Source organism: Cimex lectularius, unplaced genomic scaffold (genome assembly GCF_000648675.2).
Source record: "Cimex lectularius strain Harlan isolate CLEC.00 unplaced genomic scaffold, Clec_2.1 scaffold35, whole genome shotgun sequence".
Classification (NCBI taxonomy): Eukaryota; Metazoa; Arthropoda; class Insecta; order Hemiptera; family Cimicidae; genus Cimex; species Cimex lectularius.
Genome location: NW_019392746.1, coordinates 602,974 through 628,948, shown reverse-complemented (window position 1 = coordinate 628,948; position 25,975 = coordinate 602,974). Strand labels below are relative to the sequence as shown.

General features: G+C 34.5%; 1 protein-coding gene across 4 annotated transcripts in view; it reads left to right on the top strand.

The window, feature by feature from the left end:
* The window catches only part of LOC106669291 (transmembrane protein 47), a 217,691-nt gene that overhangs the window by 38,285 nt on the left and 153,431 nt on the right, over positions 1-25,975 (top strand). Inside the window, exon 1 of one of the 4 annotated variants that reach the window (XM_014398651.2) lies at positions 15,114-15,376. The exons of the other annotated variants lie outside the window; for them this stretch is intronic. Coding sequence (XP_014254137.1) covers positions 15,347-15,376 — 30 coding nt within the window. The 5' untranslated portion in view covers positions 15,114-15,346. Of the gene's footprint in view, positions 1-15,113; positions 15,377-25,975 lie in introns of those variants that run through there. 4 annotated transcript variants of the gene reach the window in all.

Here is a 25,975-nt window from a genome sequence, read left to right as displayed (position 1 = left end):
TAAGTCATTGGTCTTGTCCTTCCACCTCATCAAAATTAAGTTCATTTATACTCCCCCCCCCAACGCATGCACATTACAAAATGAGCTCATATTGCGTACATTCAGTCTTAGGATACATTCATTTATGCTGTCCATTAGCAAGTACTCCATAACAGCAAATATTCCCATCAAACTACTCTCACGTCTCCCTCTATCTCTCTCTCTCTCTCTCTCACACACACACACACACACGCGCGCGCGCGCGCGCACACACACACACACACACACACACGCACACGCACGCACGCACGCACGCACATCCACTCTCACTCCCTTTCTAACTCTCTCTCGATACACTATATATATATATCTTCATCAAAAATTGTTTATATTATTTTTAATATTTAACTGCTCTGTTTAATTCAGCTCATATTTGAAAGAGATCATATTAATCATGTTAAGTTTAAAAACTTAAATTATTACGTAAATATTGTTTGTTAAATTTTGCTGAGGAAAATAGTACAACCACTGAAAGCTCGACAACAAATCGACTTCCTTGTATATGTACCATCTCCCAATCTTCTTTTTATCCAGCTTAAGCTAAAACAAGGGATCAATTTATCGTACAATTTCGTAAAAAAGTAACTTTTAGCTTCAGTGATTTCTCCTTCATCATTAATCAGGGTTCTGTTGTTCGGTCATTTCCGATCAAACTGGTCTGCTTGTGCTCGCCAGATTCACTATTGTGTGTAGTGTTCCTATATGTTCCTAGTTCCAAGCCCTTCATCTCGTGTAAGTGGAATTGACGAGTTTGATACCAGGATAAAGGGCACAACTCGCAAACTACTCACAGATGAACTACTAAATTTTTTAAATTGGATATACCTTTCGTAATTATCTTCCGATCTGATAGTTAATTTATGTTGAACTATGTTATTTGACTTAGGTAATGATATGAATACAATTGAAGTTCAGCGACAATTTTATTACAATTCAAACAGCCAATTGATTAATTTCAATTTTCGTCGAAAACATCACTGATGAAAATAAATATTTCTGAGGTAATGAAAATGTAACTTCTGCTACCACAACATAAGTTCATTTAGTGAATTGAATAATACAGAATGTTTTCTTAATCCTCTTATTACCAGAGGCGGAAAAGTTTTCTAATTATCCAAATTGAAGCGGAGTTTCTTCCTTCTGCCAGCTCTCCAACCGAGATTTGATATTTGCCAGTGAACCGCCTTAATAAAACTCTTTTAAATGTTAATTATTTTCAAACTGAGACATTGATTTCCGTCGCCGTATGGCATGAGTTATGTTCCAAATGTATAACAATTAATGCCCTGAGTCGTAGCACACTAACGCGCACATGGCGATCGGGCTTTCGTGATCCCTTATGTCTATGGCTGTATTATTAACTATATAGTACAACTGTATCGAACGTTTATTAATGAGATGTTTAATGGCTCGTAACCGTATGTAATGGTAATAATGTTCTGTTTATCCAATAAATAATACCTACCTTTTAATCGACGCGTGCTTCAACTCCTTCTTGAAGATTAAAATTATTATTTTATTTAAAAACAAACAAAAAACAACAACATGTAAACTAAACTATTTTCAGCATTTTAAATATCATACTGTTGTATATAGACAGATTGTTTTTTTTTTCTCTTTGCTTGTAATTCAGATGTCAGGAAAGCTATGGATATTTTCTAAAGCGCATTTTTTACATCTGTCTCACAACTAAACTTAATTTAAATCTTTTAATTAAAACTTGTTTTAGCTGTGTTTTTAATCCTCGTTTCTACAGATATTCTTCAATCTAAGCTCCATTGTTCACACATTTTATATTTTTCATTTTTTCTTCTTTTACATAAAATATTTACCATTTACATAATAAGCATTGAATACAGAGAAAAAAATTTGGCCAAACGAACCTTTTTTCAAATCTAACTTCTCGTTTTTGCTAATTACTTTTCTCCTAACTTATCAACTCAATATATATTTAATCAGTGAAAATGAATTTTTTTTGAACATCGGTTGTTAGTTGATTTGTAATATTTGACTGAGTTCATTTTTAAATTTAATTGTTTGTTTTTGAAACCTAATTTTGCCTTAAACGTTTGGAGTTCCATCAAATCCCTTTTGTCGTCTGTTTAAAATTTTGTTGCGATCATTGTAATTTGTGCGTTACCGATCATTTTGGTCAGCCTATTCTTGCTATGTGAGTATGTTTGAAGCGTCAGCATTCGTAATCTTGGGGGTTGGGTCTCTAACCTCCTGTAATCATTCTTCGTCCTCTTTTCATCCTTACTATATCCCACTCACTCTATTTTTCTCCTTCCTTCTCTTTTTCTGCTTTTTATTCTCTCCCTCCCTCCCCCCTTTCTCTTGCTCGCTCGCTTTCTCTTTTCTTCTCTTCCTACTTCTCTCTCTCTCTCTCTCTCACTCTCTCTCTCTCTCTCTCTCTGTCTCTCTCTTTCTTTTTCTCTTTCCCTATCTACAAATCTATCTGTACTCTTCTTCCACCCACATTCATCCTCCCTAAAATTCTCTCACTCTATCTTTCTACTTACTTATCTCTTTCTCTTACTTTCGTTAGTAGTCTCTTTATCTCTCTCTTTATACCTCTCTCATTCTCTCTCACACTCTTTCTCTCTATCTATCTATCTATCTATCTATCTATCTGTTTATCTATTCATCTATATATCTATCTGTTTTTCCACCCATACTCTTTCAGCCTCTCACTCTATCTTTTTACTGCCTCCCTCTCAGTCTCTTATTTCTCTCTCTCTCCTCTCTCACGCTCGCTTTCTCTTTTCTTCCCGTTTTCTTCTCGTCCTTTCTCTTCCTCTTCTTATTTCTCTCTCTCTTTCTTTTTCTCTGTCTACCTATCTACCTACACCCTTCTTCGATCCACATTCATCTTCCCTCTCATTCTATCTTTCTACTTCCTTATCTCTTTCGTCTCTCTTTCTCTCACTTTCGTTAGTTCTCTCTTTATCTCTCTCTTTATATCTCTTCATTTCTCTCTCTCTCTCTCTCTCTCTCTCTCTCTCTATATATATATATATATATANTATATATATATATATATCTTTACACCCATACACCCAACCATATCTACCTATCTATCTACATCCTTCTTCGCCCTTCTTTCATCCTCTCTAAATCTCTCACTCCATCTTTCTACTTTCTTACATTTTTAGTCTCTCCCTTTGTCTCTTTCTCTCTCTCTCTCTCTCTCTCTCTCTCTCTCTCTCTCTCGCTCTCTTTTCTCTCTCTCATTCCTCTATCTTTCTCGTTCCTCTATCTTTCCACTCATCTACCATTTCCATCCACTGCTTATACTTATATGATTGTACAAAATATTTGAAATTTCCGTCAGTATTGATGAACATCTTAATCTCTTTTGTATTTAATTGTAACAGTCTCTTTCTCAAGAAAACCTGAACTTTGATTAAGTTTTTAATCTTTTTAATCTTGTCAAAAAACCAGCAAAAAACAATTTTTTTTGTAAGAAATAATTATAATCCGCACAAGTTGTGTTATTTCCTTTCATAGTCGGAATAAGTCTGGGTAAAGTTATGGAGTAAATTGAACCGACAAATGAAATTTCGGTGCACCATTGAAGGGACAAGTAAAGCGTAATGAACCGTACAGAGAAAAACTGGTACGCTCGGATTGTGGTAGGATGCCGGCCGAGCCCGTTGCGATTAATCCGGTTGACGGTTCAATTCAATTCTCTATTAAATCCTTCTATTAGCTGTCGTTTCCACTCTGGGGAGAGCTGGTTTTGTTTTAAAATCTGTTTCCACGATTTTGTCGGGCTGAGAAAGTACTTATGGGGCATCTACGACTGACCCTTTGACCTTCCCATATAGAAAATCTTTAATTAGCATGTGAATACATTTCAGTATGCGAATGCGGCCTAATATGAGAGGTAGTTAACACAATTTCATTGATTCAAATTTTCAACGAGAGCTCTCCATCACAATCATTAGAAAATATCAAGGCCATTCGACATACCATCGGTAATGCTACAAAACAGAATGTTAATAATAAAATAAAATTATATATATAATTTTTAAGTTTATTTTTTTAAAACTTACTTTTAAAAAGTATAGGAACTTATTGAATATGTTAAACACGTATATGTTTGATTCGATATTAATTTTTATTTTCGTATGTATATTGGACGATGTGACCTGTTTCGGAAACATTTTTCCCATTCACATATCCTGCCAAAAAATGTAGCCATCTGGCTCGCGTTTATTTATAAAAGATGACCTCCCCCTATCAGCCGCTTTCGATTTAAGCCCCTAAATATGGTAGAGGGTTGTAAAAATGCATTAGATGGCAAAAGGGGCAGGTTGCAGAATCGGAAAAAGGAGACTCTTTTGCCCTTAAATCCCAACGGAGTTCTCCAGCGGCTTTATCTATCGACACACCTGATAAATATATTGATAGTGATAAGAAAATCGGATCCCAAGATTAAAGACGAGTAGGGGTATCTGCTTGATTTATAATGGCAAAGGTTTGCATATAAGATAAGGGTGGTATTAGTGAGTTCGTAAATTCTTCAAGTAAAATATAAGATAACTAAAAAATTCCAAAAGGTTTGCACTATTATTTGCTTTCCTTACTATTTTATGAAGAAAATAGTTGAAACTGTTGTAAAATATTGTTTCTTCGGTTTGATTCGCCTGATTCTGAAATCAAGAAGGATCACCCCGGACGATTAAAATCACAGTTTTCATTTAATTAGGAACCGTCTCCAGTTATATATAACGATTTAGGTCGGTATACGTTTTTGTACATTGTCTTACGTTCCTTTTGTGTGCCTTTTAGTGCTCCACGGTATGCTTTTAGCCCCTTTTTCTACAGTAACGGAAAGAGAGTAAAAAGACGGAAGTTATAAATTAAATATAGGATGTTGCCTTACGTCAACGCCCAAAGGGCGATTTATTTTTGATGTGTTGCAAATATACAACGGACCGGAGCAAAAATAGAGTAAGGAGGATTTAAATAAATCAGAAGCAAAGGTAATGCTCCAAATAAATGCTTTTCTCTCAAACTGTAATTATCGTTCTAATCGTGCTCTGTAACCTCCTGTAACTTACATTTATTATAAAATAATATTTATCACTGCGTAATTCATTATTATGTTAATTTATTATCTTATATAGCACAAACAGGTTAATTTGAATAATTAATGTTGCTGGTAATGCTGCTTTAACAATAAAATTGAATTTAACATACGTCTGTTGTTTCCGCCAAAGGGACTAAACTAGGCTGGTCCGTTGTACAGTCTTGTGTAGCGGGTTAGTATCTCTGCGTGACCACGGCGTTAAAATGTCAAGTTCAATTTGTAATTGGTATTAATATCATAAAATTATTATTTTTTTTGTTATTTCCTTTTTCTTTAACAATGTTTATTTTATTGAATTTTTTCTTTTGACTTTAAACAATAAAAGATATGCCTAAATATAAATTAACTGAAAACTGGTAGTAACTACTGGGTTATTTATTTATTGTCCAATTTAATAATAAATTAAAGTCAGTAGAATAAAAAATAATCATTAATCGTCCTTTTTCCCCTTAAAAAAGCAAGAAACAAACAGTTATTGATTACAGTTTAATCTTCCAACAAACAGGTACGAATAGTTAACGTTTACCGGGACATTAAGTACAGTTTGCTTTCGTTTCAACCTTTCAGTGAGGTATAATTAACTTTTGCAAGGCCCGGAAAAAGTTTACAGTTGTTGGGTAACGAGTAAAAACGTTTTAAAAAGTTTGAGAAAGAAGGGATTTAGTAAGATTTTTCACTAGTAATTACATAAATATTGCCTATAAAATGTATGTTCTAATGGTTTAAAAATAATTTATTAATTTAAAAAAAAATGTTGCAACATTTATTTGTAAAATGGTATTACATAAAGTTTACAATGGTCAACGTTCTATGAAATAATAGTTAATGTACATGGTTTTGTTTTAAATGTATATAATAGTTTCTCCATATTTTTGCCAATTACTTCTTTATAGCGTATAATTCTTTACAGTATTGATTAGTAACAAATTCATTCAGCTGCAGAGTCGACTTAAAAGTAACTTCATTTAATTTCTCTCTCTCTCTCTCTCTCTCTCATCCCCATTTCGGCAGGATTCGACTCCGTAAATTTAGACAATCTCGGAGTTTCCTTATTGAAATTGGGTTGAAAGTTTTATATAACTGTTTATTCATTTTATAACATTTATTCATCTCCTTTTTTTTAAACTAAAGATATTCAGGGAATAAATTTTCCTTCCTTATATCAGATTATTTGTAAATATAACGCCCTGAGTGTTCCACACTCTAGCTAGGATTTCATAAACTTAATTCTAATTTTGTTTAGCGCCGAGGAAGACGTGGCTAGCGAGCAGGAACTACTTTGAATGGGGGGCTCCCTTCTTGACGTCATCGCTATCAGCAAAGCCAATCTGTAAACAAAAGAGCTGTGCGGTGAAATCCAATTTGGCGAAATTTTCCAGTTTTTTTATTGCCTGGGTTTTAGATTCATTTCTTCATCATGTCGAGGTGAAAATTAAAACGTTTTGCACCAAGAGAAATATTAATTTCATTAGATTTCGTGGTCCGATTGACCAAATAACATCTTTCAACTAATTAATCTTTATGTAAGGTATTGGTGGAGATAAAAAAATCAGTGTCACGAGCGGGATTCGAACCCATGACCTTTGGCTAAATACGCCGCTGCTCTACCACTTGAGCTATCGTGTCTTCGATCCACTCGGACATTCCATCTCAACCCAACCTTTCGAATTTTTCCTCCTTTTTACCATTTTTCAAATGTTGTGTAATCTATTTGATTCTCGGCGGCAAATGATCTCATTTGAGCTTTGCTACCACGGAGAGCTTTAGTGAAGATATACTTCGTTTTACTTATTAAATCCATCAGATTTCGTGGTCCGATTGACCAAATAACATCTTTCAATTAATTAATCTTTATGTAAGGTATTGGTTGAGATAAAAAAGTCAATGTAACGAGCGGGATTCGAACCCACGATCTACTCGATTCGATCTACTTGGACACCAACTTCCTATCTCAACCCCACCCTGATGAGATGGGAAGTCACGATAGTTCAAGTGGTAGAGCAGCGGCGTATTTGGCCGAACATCATGGGTTCGAATCCCGCACGTGACACTGAATTTGTATCTCAACCAATACCTTACATAAATATTATTTAATTGAAAGAAATATTAATTTCGACATGCTCACTTTTGCCTTATATGTTTTTTTTTGTTGTTGTTGTTGTTGTAAACTTGGAAACAGATTGTTCTAAACTTACAAAATTACTGTATGTGAACACATTTGCAAAAGTTTATAGAAGAAAAACATCCATTGGTAGAAATAGACTTGTAATAGAAAATCTTGAGATTCTTTATGTGTTGACCTTTCATTTTTTTACGAGTTTTCTTGATATAATCACATTTTCTTATTTTAACCCTTGAAAATAATATATTTTATTAATATTACAAAATGTTATACACGGTTTTGGTTGGAGCTTTGATAAGGATATGATAAAACGTTCCATTTAATGTTGATATCGCTTTATTGATATGACATGCAAATTTAATCTTAGATAGTTTTTGAACTAATTGTCGTTTAAAAATATGGTACGTATGGAAAATATGGAAAAAGCTGTTACAATGTAGTTGGGTTAGAAAAAGTTATAAATGTTTGGAACACATTTAGTTAAAAACAAAGTGTGAAAAAGGATTGGGGTCGGGATTTTAATCTAATCCACATTTGTTTCATCTGGTTGTTTTAATTAATATTTTCCGTTTTTAGAACATTGGTGAACTCCGTAATAAATTAAATTGGCCGGGTGACCGGTTGTAATTAGCCCAGGCCTGATTAGGAATGGATGCGGAAATCGATTGTTCAGGGAATAGCGATGGGACCAGGTTTGAGAGGTGGGATCTATCGTCCTCATGAACGGGAGGGACTCCTCCTAATAATTAATCGATTGTTGAATCTCCTAACGTACTGTCGGAGGACCTCGGGAGACAAGATCTCCGGGTTCGTGTGTAACGGCAACACTTTGATTTAACACATCTTCCACAGGAAATCTCGTCATATCAGTGTTTCATTGTGTCGCTACGACCTTGTTTGTTAAAAGTAATAAATTAAGTTTTATATTTATTAAATGTATCCGGTCTGCTTGAAATTATATTAAATGCGTGACACCTTAAATTAAAATAACGACGATCCTTTAGCTTGGCCGTTTCACGTCTTCCTGGTCTACCTACTATTCACTTTAGATTTGTCTATCAGTGTTAAGGCATTGTCGTCTTCAGTGATTATTGTATGTGTTATTTTGTAATTAGTATAATTTAATATGGTGTCGACACCCCTCTAATTAAATTATGCTATTGGTTAGTAACTAATTAGATCTCTAGCAGATTGGCCCTACCTCATGTTTGAACATGATAAAGCACTTTACTATAAGAATTTACAAACTTTTCAAGGTTCAGCACTTTGGTAAAACTTCCAGGTCATGAAGAACTCGTTTTGATGCCTCTCAGAACTAAACTTTTATTTATCCGTGTCATTCAGCAATGCCCATTTCTACAGGCGTGGTTCAGTGGGCACGCAAGTTCGTTTCCTAATTTTCTCAAGACACTGACGATTATTTTGGTACCCAGTCTAGTTTAGATCTGCCAGTGCGAAAGAGTCCAGAAGAAACTTAAAATTCTGTCAAAAGTCGTCTATTCTTCGTGAAATATAGAACCGTCGGTGACACCGTACGACACCCCGATGGTTGGCGATGAATATGTCGATTCAAAGACAAAATTGGATATGGTATTCAAATGGCGCTGATGATCCATTATCCACAAGAATGTAATAATCATGCGATTGAAAACTCCCTCTCACCCGTAATCCCTCCTGAATTATTTAGGAATATTCCGGTGATGTAGATGTTCATTTACAGAAATGGTTGAACAGTACTCTAGGATACTCCCCATCTTAACGAACTGACTTGAGTGGCAGGAACGTAAACCAAAAAACGAATAACCTTGCTGAGCAAATGATGTAAGAAAGTCTGCAGTAGTGATCAGGACCACAGAGCTACTATTTCAAAGACATGTTAAACCAAATTAAACGAGATCAGAAATTCATGAGTTTTAATAAACATTATTTAATTATTATGTTTTGAAGAAAATTCACCAAAGGACCGGAAAATAATTTAGTGATAAATTAAAATCCAACTAACAATTTATTACCAGTTTGAAGTTGTTCAACGCTTGTGGGAGGCGATGTCAACCCGTGTATTATCATGTCCCATAAGTTCAATCATTCATTAACACGAAGTTGGATAAATGGAGTGAATGGGACACAGCATACAGAAGAACTTCCTCAATGTACTTTGTGCAGGCAAAGGTCCATTGATTGATTCCACCCATACCTTAACTAACTGTATTTGAAAAAACTGTGACTTAGATATGTCACATGAAGGAAACCCTGGTCTCCCAAATCGGATTGCCACAAACCAATCTGTGAAGAGAGACAGCACCACATTGTTCAAGTGCCCGAGTAAGATGTTGAATTGCGATGCCTGTTCAGTAGTAGAGAACCTGATGCGGGACGTCTAGAGACTATTCTCACCAACATTTTGATGACTGTTTCATAGCTCACTCTTACATTATGAACCGTTTGGAATTGACTACCCTTCAAGGAAGGCGTTAAATGACGGTTCTTTAGAGAAGTATGAACAAAAAACGATTGTCTCTGGCTACCCGTCGGACATCGTGGTCCACCACTATTTTCTCTTCGATCCAAACTTTCGGTGGCCTAACCGCCGTAGAACATCGTGAATGGTAGAGCGCGGCACACCCAGGACTTGAGTTAGGTCCCTCGTTGGCTAAACCATCTGCCCGTGCGATACTTGTCGACATAAAACCACGCTTTAAAAAAAAAAATTTTTTTTGCTCAAATTTATTGTTTCGTCGTACACTTTCAAAGACCAATTAACTCACAAGAAAAGTTGGCTCTGGAAAGGATGAAATTGAACTGATTTTTTATCTTTTTAATCTAAATATTGAAAAACGATTAGTAACACTGTAAAGGTAAACAAATGATTAATGTTTTCTTTTAGCTATTTTTGCAACAGTATGAGTTTTGTGTGACGCCTCCCTTGTACAAGCAGAAAAACTCTATTTTTTTATATTGTGTGATTTTTGTATTTTGCCCCTAATTTACATTTAACCCGATAGCTAATCCGTTTTTACATTCTAATCGGGCTAGATGGCAATGAGAATGGTTTTTGGATTCAGTATCAGCCCGTTGTGCGCCGGAGGGGCCGACAATTTTTCTCATTCACCCGTTTAACATTGATTGATGTTGTGTATACGGTAGGATCCACCCTGGGCCCCTCGAATTTCCTTTCAGTCCTGTTATTAAATTATCGACCATTCGGAATAATGAGCTTTTCTATCTTCGGGCACGTATAGATTAATCATCAGACGGTGTTTTTTCGTGCTCGTGTTTTCGGTCAAAGTGTCGCCCCTTTTCGTTATTGCCTCGATCAATTTCCCCGGTCAATTGCCAATTGTTTGGTCACGATTGTCCAGCCGGTCGAAAACAGTGAAGTGTAAAATGTTGAAGATTACGTCGCATTTTTCAATTTTGCGAATGATTGGTTTAAAAATTTAAATTGTTGTGTTACTTAAACAAAAATTCTTTGTAAATACAAGTTTATTGATCTACATTAACAAAAAATCTCTATTTAGATGACTATTTTTACTAATATAATTTTGATAAACCTTGTCTCTTGTCTCTAATAACTTGGTGCAAAAAAATGCCATCCTTTCTTTGAAGACTCAAGTAAATCAACTTTTGCAACGTAAATCCACAAAAAATAATTCGTCCTAAATTTTATCCACACTTCTATAAAATAAACTCAAGACCAGATCGATGATGTCTGCCCCTCACGTAGCAACTTGACTCACGGCGTAGTGCAATAAATAAATTTATTTTTATTGGTGATTACTGCCTATCGGACTATAAATATAGGAATCGATTAGTTTATTAATAAATAATATTGTTAATGAATTATTTTCTTAGCTTTCCTTGTTCGCTTTTTAATTTCAGTAACGCGTATATTACTTTTCTATTAAGCTGTTTCAAATCATCATTAAAGATCATGTTGCAATGACTTAAACTTATTTCTACTTAATTCTACTTATTCTCATGCCCATAATGGATTTACGTTTAAGTAGCACCCCTTGAGCAATAAGAAATCTTATAATCCTTATCACTTAATTACTTGTGAGGTTTTTGACAATTAAATAGGAGCGTTCTTTAAACAATTATAGTTAAGTATAAATAATAGGATTTTCAAACTAAAACAAATATGGTTTTTTCTAAATTTCAACATTTCATTACATCTTGTTCAAAGGTTTTGTTGACTTTTTAAAACCTGTAAATCGGCCTTGCTTCACCAGTTGGGTGATTCTTTATTTATACAAGCTCTTAGAAAGTCCGTTCGGCTCTTTTCTGAAATAAAAACACAAATGAGAGGGTTTATTAAAAGGATTTAATTAAGCGTAATTGAGAACTAAAAAACTTTCTTCTTACACGCTTTCCATCGTTAACCAAACGAATGGAAAATCAACCGCGTTTTTCGTCCTTTTATTTTAAAGAACATTTATTAATTTCAACCATATTGGAAAGATGGAGCAATTTGCGAGGAATATGACTGACAATATTGTTTTGAATAAATGGTAAACGTTAACGATTCCTTTATACTTAGGTCATTTTTTAACGAGGGTTTGAAACAGCAGAGGTCATATCAACCCTCAGGGTGCCGGTGTTTAGTTCTTATAGTTATACTTTTTTAATAATCTTTAGAGATTAAAAAAACATAGATGAACGTAAGTTCGACATGCAACCATAGACATTTAGAAACTTTTCTTTACTTGCTATATTTTGGTACTGTTATATTTTTAATACTTTACTGGGTCATGCCTGATTTCGTTTTTATCCTAAGTTAACCAATCTTACCAGATCGAGTTCGGCCTATCTGAAAGCTAATAAAGCGTATTTTAAACAGTATTCAAACTGGGCACTACCATTGTATGTTTGTCCATTGTCTACCACTGTCTGAAATGACGTAAATCTTTCTGTGATGGACAGCCAGTCGTTATTTAATTTTGCTACCAAAATGCTATTTGAAATTTTCCAACTCACAAGAAATAAGTCGTCTAAGTCTGCAGTAATAATAAAAATGTTTATTGACAAAAATTATTGATAATTTTTTGGTTAGTCTTAAAACTTACCCTAATTATGCTTAGATTGTTTTGAATTGTGGTAAGCCTCAGTTATTCTATGCATTTACCCTTTTGTTTTACTATATCTAGCTTTGAATATTCGTTACTTTTTTGCAAAAAAAGGCTTTATTTAATTTATATAAACCTATACAGGACAACCTTGATGTTCACTACTTTACCCCAGGCATGTACTTAAATACTGTCCTTATTAAAGTGTAAGTTTATGTATTAAAATATTTTCACACTTAAAAAAAAAAAAATCATAAACATAGTTTTCTTTCTTTGACATTCTCCCCAACAGCAGGGTGTTAACTGCCATCAGTCATCCAAATCGCCTTTAACTTGCCTTACAATAATTATATACGGGGATATCCCAGTTTTAAGATCTTTTGGCCAAATTTAAGTGCTTCATTGTATTGATTACTGCTTTGTTTTATTTTATACAATTTTTACTCGTTGGTTAAAATTAGCACACACAGAATTTTTTAAAAAGCCCTAAGAAAAAAACAAAAAAAACATTGGCTTCAGGTCAGGTCCATTCCGCAAGACCCTCGGGGCTTTAAAAAACGTGAAACTTTTTAAATATGTTTCTTCATTGAAAGACTTTTCATTACCTGCTTTTATGCCATGTTGTTTTTTGGAAGATGGAATCTACATAGCATGTTTACAGACCTTCTTACTGAAATAACTTATAACAATACTGTACCAACGTTCAGAAAAATAGATTCCCAGAGTTTTTTTATGTCTATTGTACGAGTGGTTCTATTTCGAACAGTTTTTTGACGTTAAAAATAAATAGGAGATTAAATTTGAATTACCACCTGAATATCATAATGATGAAAAAGTCAATGACGTTTAAAAATTTGGCCATAACTTCTGATTAATAAAACCGTTTAAAAACATCTCTTTGTTCCTTGTTTTCAAAAGAAAAAATATGTAATAAAAAATACATCTGTAATCAAGAAAGTATCGATAAGCTAAATTCGATTAGTAGCGTAACAACAGAAACATAAACGTCTTGCCTAGCTTTGGATCTATTTAAGATCTTCCTCAGGGCTGACATATCTAATTAAAGTTAAATTTGGTATTTATAGGAGTTGGTTTCTTTATGCCGTTTTATCTTATAGGCAATTTATGTATATAGTTGTCATGTAATACCGATATATTTATATAAAATGTCACATATTTAAATAGATAGAAAGCTTAGCAAGACGTTTATGGCGTTCTTTCTGATGACCACTTATCTTTTCCACTAGTGATAAAAATACATCCTTCTATTTCAAAAAACTTCATTGTAGAACCCTGTATATCATAAAAGTGAGCTTGTGCACAGTAAAATAAAGTACAGGCATTAGAAATGTGTTTTTCGTTTTTTAGATATTTTGATTGTTTAAGAAAAAATGGGTCGTGGAGCATAACTCTGATTACCCTGCGCACTTGTGGCACTTTTTTGTATTTGTAAAACTTAATTTGAATAAATTAATTTATACAGTTGATAAGGGATAATTTATTTACGGTTGATGTTCCAAAAAGAATCAAAAATAATTTTTTTTAATAACTAATGTATAATGGGCAGAGATATTAGCATTGTTGGATATGTGATTTCTTTTGCATGACCTGGTTGCTAAAGCCACTCGCAACATAATATTTTTTACGACAAATTAACCATCACCGTAATAATGCTATCAATTAATAATACAACTTCAGCTACTCACCCTCACCCTAACACACTCTCCTGCTCGTACCATTCCAGAAGCCCTCTATTGCAGAGAACATCTCGCTGAAACAGGAGCTTGTGGATATTCGCATATCCCACCATATTTCCCATAACTTTTTTAATATTACACAGCCTTCCTACGATTCTGTTCGCAGAGTGGACATGCCATGATTATGAGTTCAATGTTTGTATGCTACAACACGTTTCATCTTGTATTTTTTTAAAGTAAATTACACACACCGTGGTTGGATGTAAGCTTCACCGCTATCCTGCGTGTCGATTTTTCAAGAGGGATCTTTGAAAATCAGGATGTTGTCGAAATGATAGGAAACATTTTATATGGCACCACCCTTATCACAGCCACTGTATTGAGTCTGCCAACTATTCATGCCTCTCACCTTGGCCATTTGATAATAGTCGTGGTACGGTAATCAGATATTTAATAATGTTGGTTCTCTCGTTGCTTCTCTCTCTTACTACAACGCTCTTTCATTACCAAGAAAAGTTAACTGGAATCCAAAATAAGATTGGTTTTATTCTTTTACTTCTTTTCATTTTGACAATTATGTTCCTTATTTGCAGTATTATGTAATTGTTTAATTATTGTGGATTGACTGCTTTGATCGCCTTCAAGGAACTTTTGGAATCCGTTAGAATTATAACAGTTGATTTTTCGGAAATAATTGAGCGAGAATAAATTAGGGACTCATTATTGCTTGACACAATTAAAGGCTGATGTCTCATCCGGCAACCTCACTTTTCGATGTAAGGACCTTACAAAGGTTTGGTGCACTTTAAGCAATGTTTTTCGTTGTTTAGTATAGCTTTTATTTAACGTATTTTTAAAGTCTAAATAATTGAGATTGTCAATTAAGGAATGAAAAAGGTCTAGTCAGTATTGACTTATTTTGGAGGTCGAAAGTCAATGTCGACCCAATTAACAAGCCAAATGGGTGGTGATTTTCTAGAGGGTGGCGACACGTGGTCGAGGGGAAATTTCCGAGTAACGCGTTGGTAGTGCTGGTTTGCCGAGTTATCGGGGGGCGCGACGTGCCAGTCTGATCCCAGCAGCCGTGGAGTGAAAGCGATCCCATCCGACAGAACCGCTTCCAAAACAAAACCTGCTGCTTTTTCCATTCCCTGAGTTCACTCAGAGGAACGTAGAGTAATTTTGTGTCGAGTGTTTTATAACATCTTCGAGAGTGGCACTGTACCAGGGCGCCGGGCATCACCGGTCTGATAACGGTGGACTGGTGGTCGCATCGCCTCTACCAAAAAGAGGAGGCGCCAATCAGGTCGTCAAACTGGAGGAAATGAATGAAAGCCCGAACCCCATCGCTCAGGTGAGACGGCAAATTTCTTCCTCATAATCGATATTCGGTGAGGAGCTGCATCTCGCCTCCCCTTACTTTCACGAGATAATATCATTTGTTTACTCCGAGTTTCCCCTTTTAAACATCTATTGTTATTTTTACAAAATTTGTCAATTTTATAGGATTATTTAACTACGAATTTGACACGTTTAACACGTACACAGAAGAAAAATGCAATTAATACATTATGAATATACGTAATACATATAATAGGTTTCACGTTTTTGCAAAATAGTTATTATTTTTTGACGACGTGGTTTTGGAAACCGGCCTAAGTTTTATGTGTCTTTTATAAAAAATAATGTATATTGATAAGAAGAAGACCTAAATATAAACAAACATGAAGTATATACACATAACGTAGTGGTCGAAAACCTGACTTAATTAATTACAAAAGGCATCATGTCTCCCCCAATGTTTTATACTAATTTTTGCCCTTTAATCACACAAATGCAAATTTTACAACTTAGGGATCGTTTAACCAATTGAGATTCTGCGTACTCGTCACCCAGGTCAGAGACGGTTATATCCATATGTCAACACGAGTTGTTTTAAAAATAACATAAAAAATTATTACGCATTTGTCGTAGAATACTTATGTAAAATTGCCTACATTTTGACAATATATTGACTATACAATCACTTTAATGCATTGTTGATTGTACAATTGGAGAATTACAAATTGGACAAGCTGGAGATATTTTGCACGATATGCATTCGTTTAATAACACTCACGGAACAGTATGCTGACACGAATTGTTGAGGTTATTTACAACCAACTCCTTTCCACTTTTTTACCCTAAGAACAATTAAATTTTTATCTTTCTACTCGTTATATAGTTAATATTATTAAAGTCACTTAACGGTGACATGTTGAAAATTGTTCCTAACATGTTTTTGTAGTACTTGATGCTTTGTCAACATTCGGTCTGACTTAAATTCTTTACATAGGCTGTGAATCTGGTCTAAAGTAATGGCGTTTATGTTCCTGATAAATGTATTTAGCTGGGAAATCGGGTGTCAGCGGTGGCCAGGACTGGACAGTTTGATCATGCATGGTTATCCCACTGAACTACATGTTATGTCCCATTTTAAACAGAATCAGCAAATCAAATCTGGTAAACATGTAGAGCTTAATGAATTTCGAACGATTGTATTGATGAAACAGTTTAGTGATAGGTTTGAAGGTCTGGAAATTTCCCAATTTGATAGGTAGAAAGAATTCGCCCAAATTTGAACAGAACCTGTAATTTATTTTCTGATTTCACAATGAAGATTATTAATCCTTTTGACATTTGCAACCTGACTAATTTATAATATTCTTTAATTGGTAGAGCAGAAATTTGAAAATTATTGCTTATGGGGTCCCTTGTCTTCTGTCTGTAGTGACAAATAGGGAGATGGTCTGAAAACTGTTGTATTCGCAAAAGGTTAAACATAATATTTACTTTACTTAAATCTTCACTACTTTATAAGTCCATTCAACCATATTATGTTTATGATATCGTATGGTACAAGTGTTGAAAACTATCACCTGCATGTTGTTCCTCTACCTTTGTCAATTACCGGACTGCAAAGTAACCTAGATCGGCAGTGTTTTGAACTTTATTCTACGTTCGAGATGAATTTTATAAGTATTGATGACTGATGGTATAACAGAAATTTGGAAGATATCTGTACGTTGCTGCATCGTACTGTCTGCTGAAAACTGTATGAACCGAACCTTTCCTTTATTGAAACCTTAAAGATGAACTTCATCAGTCTTGATTCTGTCTTAATGACTGGACAAGGGTAGTGTAAAAATCTTGAAAATTATTTTCTATATCTTGTTCTTTATCCCTCAGCACTGTATTCTAGGTAGGTTTTGGCATTAGTCGATCGGAACCTTCAGTTTACTCTGCGTTTTCGTTGATCGTATTAAGTACGGTTATTATTTTGGAAGCCAATTTAAACAAAGCAACTACCTTGAAAATTACTTCAAGTACAACGATCAGATATGAGGATAGACAATCAGCCAAATATTATAGTTAAACTAAATTAAACGGAACTTCTACTTTATTCTGTATTTTTTAGTCCAGTGGCTATTTTCACGACAAATTTGGTTAAGCCGATACCTTGAAAATTATTTTTAGTACTGCAAATGTAATAAAGTCTTGAAGATGTATTGGGAACGTTCTCCCCTCTGCCAGTAGTTTATGGTGTAGTCGTAGTCGAAACATTGTTAATAGCTGTAATAACCCTAGCCACATAATGGTCAGACAAATACCTTTATTTGTCGACTTTACATATATCATGTATAAATACGTATTGTTTCAAAATGTAAATTGCGAACTTTCTCATTTGTACCTGAATCATGTGACTAGAATTGCTTAATTTTCACAGTATGTTTTCATATTTATTAATTTGAATATACACGCTAGATGTGAAATGTTACAAATGCTAAAGCGTTTAGTTGAAATCATGAGTTTTTGTTTGTCTTAAGTGGTGTTTAATTATGGAAATGTATTTGAGGGTTGGGATTGTGAAGTAGGTAACTTAATAAACGATGTGTTCTCTATTACTACTTCATAATTTCTGTTCACTCTAGATGGATGCCATTCCATCGTTTATGACATTATTCGTATAAACGTGAATTGCTTATTTTTTGTTTTGTTTTAATGTTTCGATTTGATTGTAATTTTGGTTTTCGGGAGTTCAGATGTGAAAATAATTAAATAAAAATGACACACAATAGGACTTCCATGGGATAATGGAACGTGGTCATCCCTGTATTCTCTTTGATCACACGTGAACTCACTGACAAGAGCCAACCAGCGGGAATAAAGGGAGCGTATTATTTTTGATCAATTTGTCGATCAAACGAAAATTCTTGTAACCGTTCAGTCACTTATCGTTGTTCGAAGAAGCGGGTAATTACACATTTCATCCGGATTTCTAAACTCGGAAAATCAAAGAAATTTTTTGACATTTGGTTCAATTTTCGGATCCGTTCAGATTCCAATGTGATTGGTTGATTCCGTCGTTCCGTCCTTCTCGATTAGGCTTCAAAAAAGACATTACTTTATGTCAATAAATGTTGCATTAGGCTGTTCCGGGATGGTGTGTCTTGTCCAATATGTTCCGAGAGCCTTTCCCTCGGGTCAGACCGTCTCTGCAGGAAGTTTTTATTTTTCCCTTAAATCTTCTGTAATTCATGTCATGTCTCCAATCTAACGTTTTTATTAAAATTTAAATATAAATAAACAAGTCCAAGTACATTATTCATCTTCAGTTTAAAATATAAACTAAACATAAGCTATTCTTGTTTTAAATAAACCTGAGTAATGGAATAAATCAGTTAGTTACTTACAATATCTTATGAATTATGTAAGATTTTAACGTACGTTATTATAAATCATTAAAGGAACCCTTTAATATTTAGCGTTGCTGTCCAAAATATATAAAGGGATTAAAATAACATCCTCTTAAATACTGTTTCGAAAGGACTTTCAGAAGATAGACTAATTTTCAGCTTACCGCAATACAGGGCAGATTGATTAGTGAATGTTTGACAAACAGAGGGGTTTTCAGTTAGGTTTATAGCCGGCAAAAGATGAATTCTTGGGGTCAAACACTCAAGCAAACTCAGTTAAGATATAGTATTAATCTCGTTTAGCATTTGACCAAAAGGTTTAAATTTACTATTTTCAAACGCACCACGAATATTGTTTCATTTGCATATATATATTCACATACACACACAGATTTAATTAACGGTATAATAGCCATAATAGGATCATAACGTTTGTGCGGACAGATTTTCCCTCCTCAATTTTGTAAATATTGATTATTTAGAGATCGTGAGATGCGGTCTGGTGTGACGTAGGTTTTACAGAAACATTTTCTTTATGGTGTCAACGTTTCGATCTTGATTGAGATCATCTTCAGGGCTCAAAGTATTTGTTTTCCGTGTAGATGTGTCATTCTTGTGTCATCCCTGAAGATGATCTCAATAAAGATCAAAAAGGTTTGCACGATAAAGAAGATTCACTAGTTTCGTGGTCCGCTTGGCCAATTAATATTAACCAATTAATTAAGGTTTTCAGTTGAGATAAAAAAGTCAATGGAACGAGCGGGATTCGAACCCACGATCTTCGGTTTGATACGCCGCTGCTCGAGTGGATCGAGGTCACGATAGCTCAAGTGGTAGAGCAGCGGCGTATCAAGCCGAAGATCGTGGGTTCGAATCCCTCTCGTGCCATTGACTTTTTTATCTCAACTGAAAACCTTAATTAATGGATAAAGAAAATGTTTTTCTAAAACCTACGTCACACCAGACCGCTCTCACGATCTCCAAATAATCATTAACTCGGTCACTAAATACCACACATTTGTAAATATTGTGATCATCATTAAAAACAATAATACAAAATGTAAAGAGGAAACCAGCAAGGGAAGCTCCATTAGTTTAGGAAATGGTATATTATGGTGATAAGGATACTAGGAAGTGTGGTTTGTACTCTCCAGGCACTGCAGCTTTCTGGCTTATTGTACCTTCCTAGTTCCTTAGTTCAGTGCATTAGACTCTATCCTTCTCCTAACAGATCATTGACTGTCACAATTTCATTCCCTAAGTTTTTTCTTATGTTAGGTTGAATCTGCATTGATCAGTTGCTTCGCATTCGAAGATGATATGGTTGGGTGTTTCCTCCTCCACATTATATAACCTGCAGATGGGATCATCGTTGTATATGCCCATGTTGTGTAGATCTTTTCTCAGATGCCAGTGACCGGTTATTAGTCCTATCACCCCTTTGAGTTTAGCCCTCCCCAGTTGCAGCAGTGATTTTGCCAGTTTTGGTGAGGGTTGTTTCATCATAGCCCTAACTATGTCTAGCGCCGCTAGAGTTTATCCACTTCTCTTTTGGTTTGTTTGGATCCATTTTTCGATGGAGGATTCTATATGATTCTATATTTGTTTTTGTTATCCCACGTATAGATTCTGGGCCTATGTATTGTCTCGTTACCCAAAAACCCTCTGTGCTCTCGCACCCAAGATACCATCAGCTTGTTGTGTTTCCCCAGGTTTTGGAGATTTTGGATGCATTCACTGACTAATTTTGATGTGATTCTTTTACATGCTAATGCTTTAATAGCTGCTTCGCCTGAGGATTTTGTTGCCAGCCTAACCTCTTTTAAGATTTTCCAGAGCACAAACATTGATAGTATATATTTCTGCTTGAAAGACCGAAGTTTACTTCTCTAATGAGTTTGATTGCCCATGTTATGGGCTTGTACAGAAAATGCCTGATCCAGTTCCTTCGTTTGTTTTGGAGCCACCTTTGTACCATATCATTGTATCTGATGCTCTCCTGTGTTCTTCCTCTCCTTTATAGTCCGTTGAGACTTTATAGGTTGTTGCTAGTCAAAATCATTAAAAACAACAATAAAAAATGTAAAGAGGAAACAAGAGATCCATTAGCTAAGAAACATTAAATTCAAGGAAAATAAATCCCCATATCCTCCTAGAGTCTCACCTTCATAAGGTGCGGCCCCGACGAGGAAGATAAGCTCAAACATTTCCCCTTTTTCATGTTTCACAGTCAGTTTTAGTTTGGTGTGGTCCACCGGTGTAGGGCCCTCTAAGGAAATGCGGGCTGGTAGATGGAAAAAGTCATGTTAGGTTTGAATATATCCTTACAAAATCACCCTTGACTAGAAAAATCATAATAAGATAAATTATATCAGGGATAATAAGCGGAGTGTTGCAAAACTACTGACTATACTGGTCGCATCATAATTTCATATCATCTTAGTTTAAATATATCATATAAAAAATTCGCCCTTGATTAGGAAAGATCATATTAAGAGAAATTACACCAGGGATATAAGCAAGGCGATGCAAAACTGCAGACTAAACACGTCGTGTCTTAATTTCACATCCTAGAAAGTATTACTCCTGGCGCGAAAAAACTATGAGGTGATAGATATCGGGGTTATATGCAAAGTGAGGCACGTTCTTCTATATCTTCAACTGTCTTATTTGAATAGTTTATTCCTATGCATAGAACTATATTCCTTCTATCGAGAAAAGAGTAAGTAGCTAGTATATTTGTATTTTGAAATAAATTTATGCAGAAATCTGTTCGGGGCCAGCCTAAGCACCAAACATTGTTACAATTCCATCAGATATTTTTTTCCACTGTGGTAGAGTCACTTTGCTTCCGGCCATTTATATTAATTTATAATAATTCTTCCCTAAGAATAAGCCACATTTTTTATATTGGAGTATTGTTTACACGTTTTTTCCTTGGGCCTCTGGCAAATAATGACAAATCTTGGTCGGATATTTCGTAGTTTTCTAGTATAGCGGCATAATGTGGCACTTAAAGCCATAATTTGGTCGATAATCCACGACCTATGGAATACAAATCCCTGCCTCACCTTTCGAGGAAATTCAGCATAACGAAGATGAAGGCTGACCTGACCGACATTCATCTTGAAGGATGACGCATGTAAAACAAAATCTGCAATTTATAAGTTCTAATTGAAAATAAGAAAACGGTCGGGAGATAAAATCGATTAAAGGATTAGTCCAACTTTAAAACATTCAATCAATAAAGATAATTTTTGTTACATAATATTTTATAGATGTTTTTGTTATAAAATTTTTTTACACAAGGACTGTAGAAACCTAACATTTACTCTCGCTGGGATTAAATTATTTAATTATAATTACTTAACTTTTATCCCTCTATTTTATTCAATATGCTCTAAATTTAGAATTATTGTTGAATATTGTTGTACGGTTGTGATATAGATTTGCTAGATAGATATTGATTTGCTAAACTAATTTTAGGAAAACATTACCCTAATTGTACTAATCATGTTCAACATTGTTTGCCCTCTAGAGTAATTTTACGCCCTGTTAACGTAGTTATAGACTTTTTGAGTATTCTGCACCTGAATAATCAATAGGTTAAAGGTCATTTAACGCTTTTGAGACAGATTGTCTTTATTATTACACATAACATGTTTAAGGCCGTTTCGAATATTAATATATTTTCCTTTAGTTAAACCATAACATACATATCCTAAATTAGTCTAACCATGTTTAGACGATAGACGGCTGTTAAAATTAACTACTCCAGATACCTCTGGATAAATTAAATCAAAACGCTTTCCTCATATGATAAACACATTATACAGATAAATTATTATACCTCAATTAAATTTGGACATTTAAATAATTGACGACAATTAACACCATACTGTGGGATGAAATGTGTTAATAAAACGTAAACTTACATATTTGAATGTACATTATTTATGTATAAATGAAGCAGGGTTTGCTTGGCTACGGAACAAACTACACTACTGGTCGGTTAGAGGGATTTATATTATTTAAACAAGACTTTACTGTAGAAAAAAATAAGTAAAACTACAACGATTTATCAAAGATGTGTGAGGAAAGGGTTGTAAACAATTAATATCTGTAGTTTATCCTAATTGAAAACAATTAGGCTGAGCTTAAAACCTAAGAAAACATGTATTGCAATACCTGGATGCTTAGGTTTGATGCTTGCTGTAAGTTAAGTGTTTTTATTTAATGTAAATCTTTTGGTCGAAAAAGTGTGTGACAAGGGGTGAACATCGGAGAGAAAATTTGAGTCTGCCCGCTTTCTTACGGTGATAAAGCTTAAAAAAAAACAAAAAAACTTGGAACTTGGAAACCTTTCTTGTTTCTTTATCTTCTAAGATAGATGACGTATGTATAAACCAATCAGGAATGATAAGTGTTAGGATGTATAAAATGTAACAAATAACAAAAGTTTCTAATTGTCATTGGCTGTGTGTCGACGTAAGGACATTTACATTTACATTTTTACATGTCTACATTCACAGCTTAAAGCCTTACAAAACTGACTAAATTTATTGTTTTGAGATGTTAGTTACCTATATGAATCCAAAGGAAGGACGTGTTTAGTTCAGTTAAAAGTTTTTTTTAGATGTTTTTATTTTTAGCCTAGTATATTAGCACATATTACAAATACACACTTGTCATGAGAAACCAGCCAATTTTTGAGAGATTAAGGGATAAGGAAAGGCCCTTGGGATGGGAATGTGTAGAGAGGGCTCGAGCAGTAGGGTTAGGATGGATCGAGAGGTTGGTATGAATGTGTGAACGATCAGTTCGTTGACAAAAGGAGTGTTGAGGTTGTTGTGGATAGTGAGGTTAGTGACGAAGTAATGAGGTTGGACGATTTGTCTCTGGTCTTTGGATGGGAAGAATTTGATGTACTGAATGTTGGATGGCTTGGCATAACCACCAACAACCGATGGTCGCAAAGTTTTGAATAAGATTAGTCGAGTTTTGATAGTCAAGACAGATTTCGATCCTAGCCTTCCGTTTTCTATTAAATTGTTGTCTGTTTAGTCTTGTGTATAGATTCCACGTCAGTCTGTTGTCTAGGTGTAGTTCTAAATATTTGATTTGAATGGAAGTCGGTATCTCTTTGTTATTGATATACAGCGGAGGGCAAGACAGTTTGTCTTTTCAATGTGTACGTACACTGAGTACATTATTCTTCATGTCTCGTCCTCCCTTTTTGCATCTATCTTAAATAATCTCAAGGTCTTCTTGGATGTGGGAGGTAGCTTGGAAAGGATTCGAGTTTGAAGGCAAAACTGCGGTATCGCCCGCGTAGGTTGTGATAATGGTGTTAGGAAGTGTAGGAAGGTTAGCAGTATAGATGACATACAGGATGGGACCAAGAGTGCTCCCTTGTGGGACGCCGACTTCATACTCGCTTCGGCATAGTATCCAAAAATTGGAACTATTAATTAAAAGAAAAATATTTTTAAACAGAAAAGTTAATTTTGCTTTTAAAGTCAGTTTCTGTATAATTCCAATTATAAAATAAAAAAAATTGACAGTTCTTTAAAAAGTATTCTACGGAAATTTAGAACTTATGTTTAATTTTTGTTGATAGATTCTTGTTGTAATTTTCCCTAATAAAATGAATATGTAAGTTACGTACGATTATAATTTATCGGTTTATCTTAATTAATCTAAATAAATCAACTCACCTAGCATGATCATTAACATACTGTAAGAGCTCATGTTGAACTTGCACAGGGTCATTTTCGGGGTCAGTCTCCACTCGCGAGTGTTTGAGTTATTCAAACGCGTTTCGGCATTGCGCCATCTTCAATGAGAAACTATAGTTAGGACCTAAGCCTGCACAACGGTTTGCTGGTAGATTCCATTCAGAATACGTAAATACGTACAGTATATAATATTGATTATTAATTAAATTCTTTTGTACATTCCATCTGGCGATTTGATAATCAAAGGTGGCAAATAGTCTTGTTGAAATTACGTCGTACATTGATTTATTACGTTTAAAACTGATAATTGGCAGCCCTTGGTCTAAGTGGGTCATCGGGTGTACCACCTGTCAGTCTATAATTTTTGTTGGGCTAAAGTGACATTTTCTTGTTTTTCAGGGTAAACAGGCAAAATTTTGCTGTTTATAATGAATTTATTAATTATTTGAGAGTTCGATTTTCAGACGTGTTCCTTTATTACTTTAGAACTTTAAACGATTTATGTAGGTATTTAATTTAAGAAATAATTTCAATACTTGACTTTCCGATGACACGGCGGGACACGAAAGTTATCGAAATCACACTTTTATCAATTAGCAGAGATTTCAAACTTGACAAGGAAGGCCATTTGAGTTTATCGGGGCGGAAATGATGAAAATCTTCCTATTAATAATAAACAGGTTATTTCCTATAAGAAGAAAGTCTCAACCCCTCTTCTTCACGGGGCCCTCGCCCCTTTTCTTAAAAATTCCAAAGGTCTTTCCGAGGTACACTTTGATCTAGTGATTTCTTTCTCTTTGCACAAAAGGCTCTCGAACGGCCGGGGTGAAATATAATGAACGCGGAGGGAAAAATCCGTTCGGCGTAAAAACTTCGGAAGGGTGGAGTGGGATCGGTTTCGATTGAATTCAAAAGAGAAATCTGAAGAATAAAATAAATAAACGGCAGTTATCTCGGGCACGTTAGCGAATACATAATACAGAAAAGTTCCTTTTCTCCTACGAAGTACGTCTTAAGTGCTTTTTAGGGTTGAAAATCGTATTTGTAGGGGGATATATTACATATATACGTATTAGTTTTAAATCACCATTCTTTTATGACAAAATGTTATTTATCAAGTATCAGTCGGTTTATTGTCCCTCTGGAGAAGTTTTGAATTTTTAATATTATGGCTTGATCATATCTTCCAATCTGGACCAACCAGCCTATTGACAAAATTAACATATCACGATCGACAAAAATTCTCTGGATTTTCGTATTGACACAACTTTTTAAATAAATGAAACATAGTATAGTGTTTAAAGTAATAAAGTTTGCAAATATTACAGAAGACAGAAAAGTTCTTCCAAGATATATAACTTATTGTGTAATAGATAATATAAAACAAAACACTATTTAAATTTCGATTTCGTTTACTTCAATATTAAATTTTAAGTTTTGATTGATTATTGTTTTGTATATAAGGTAGTTTATTTATTC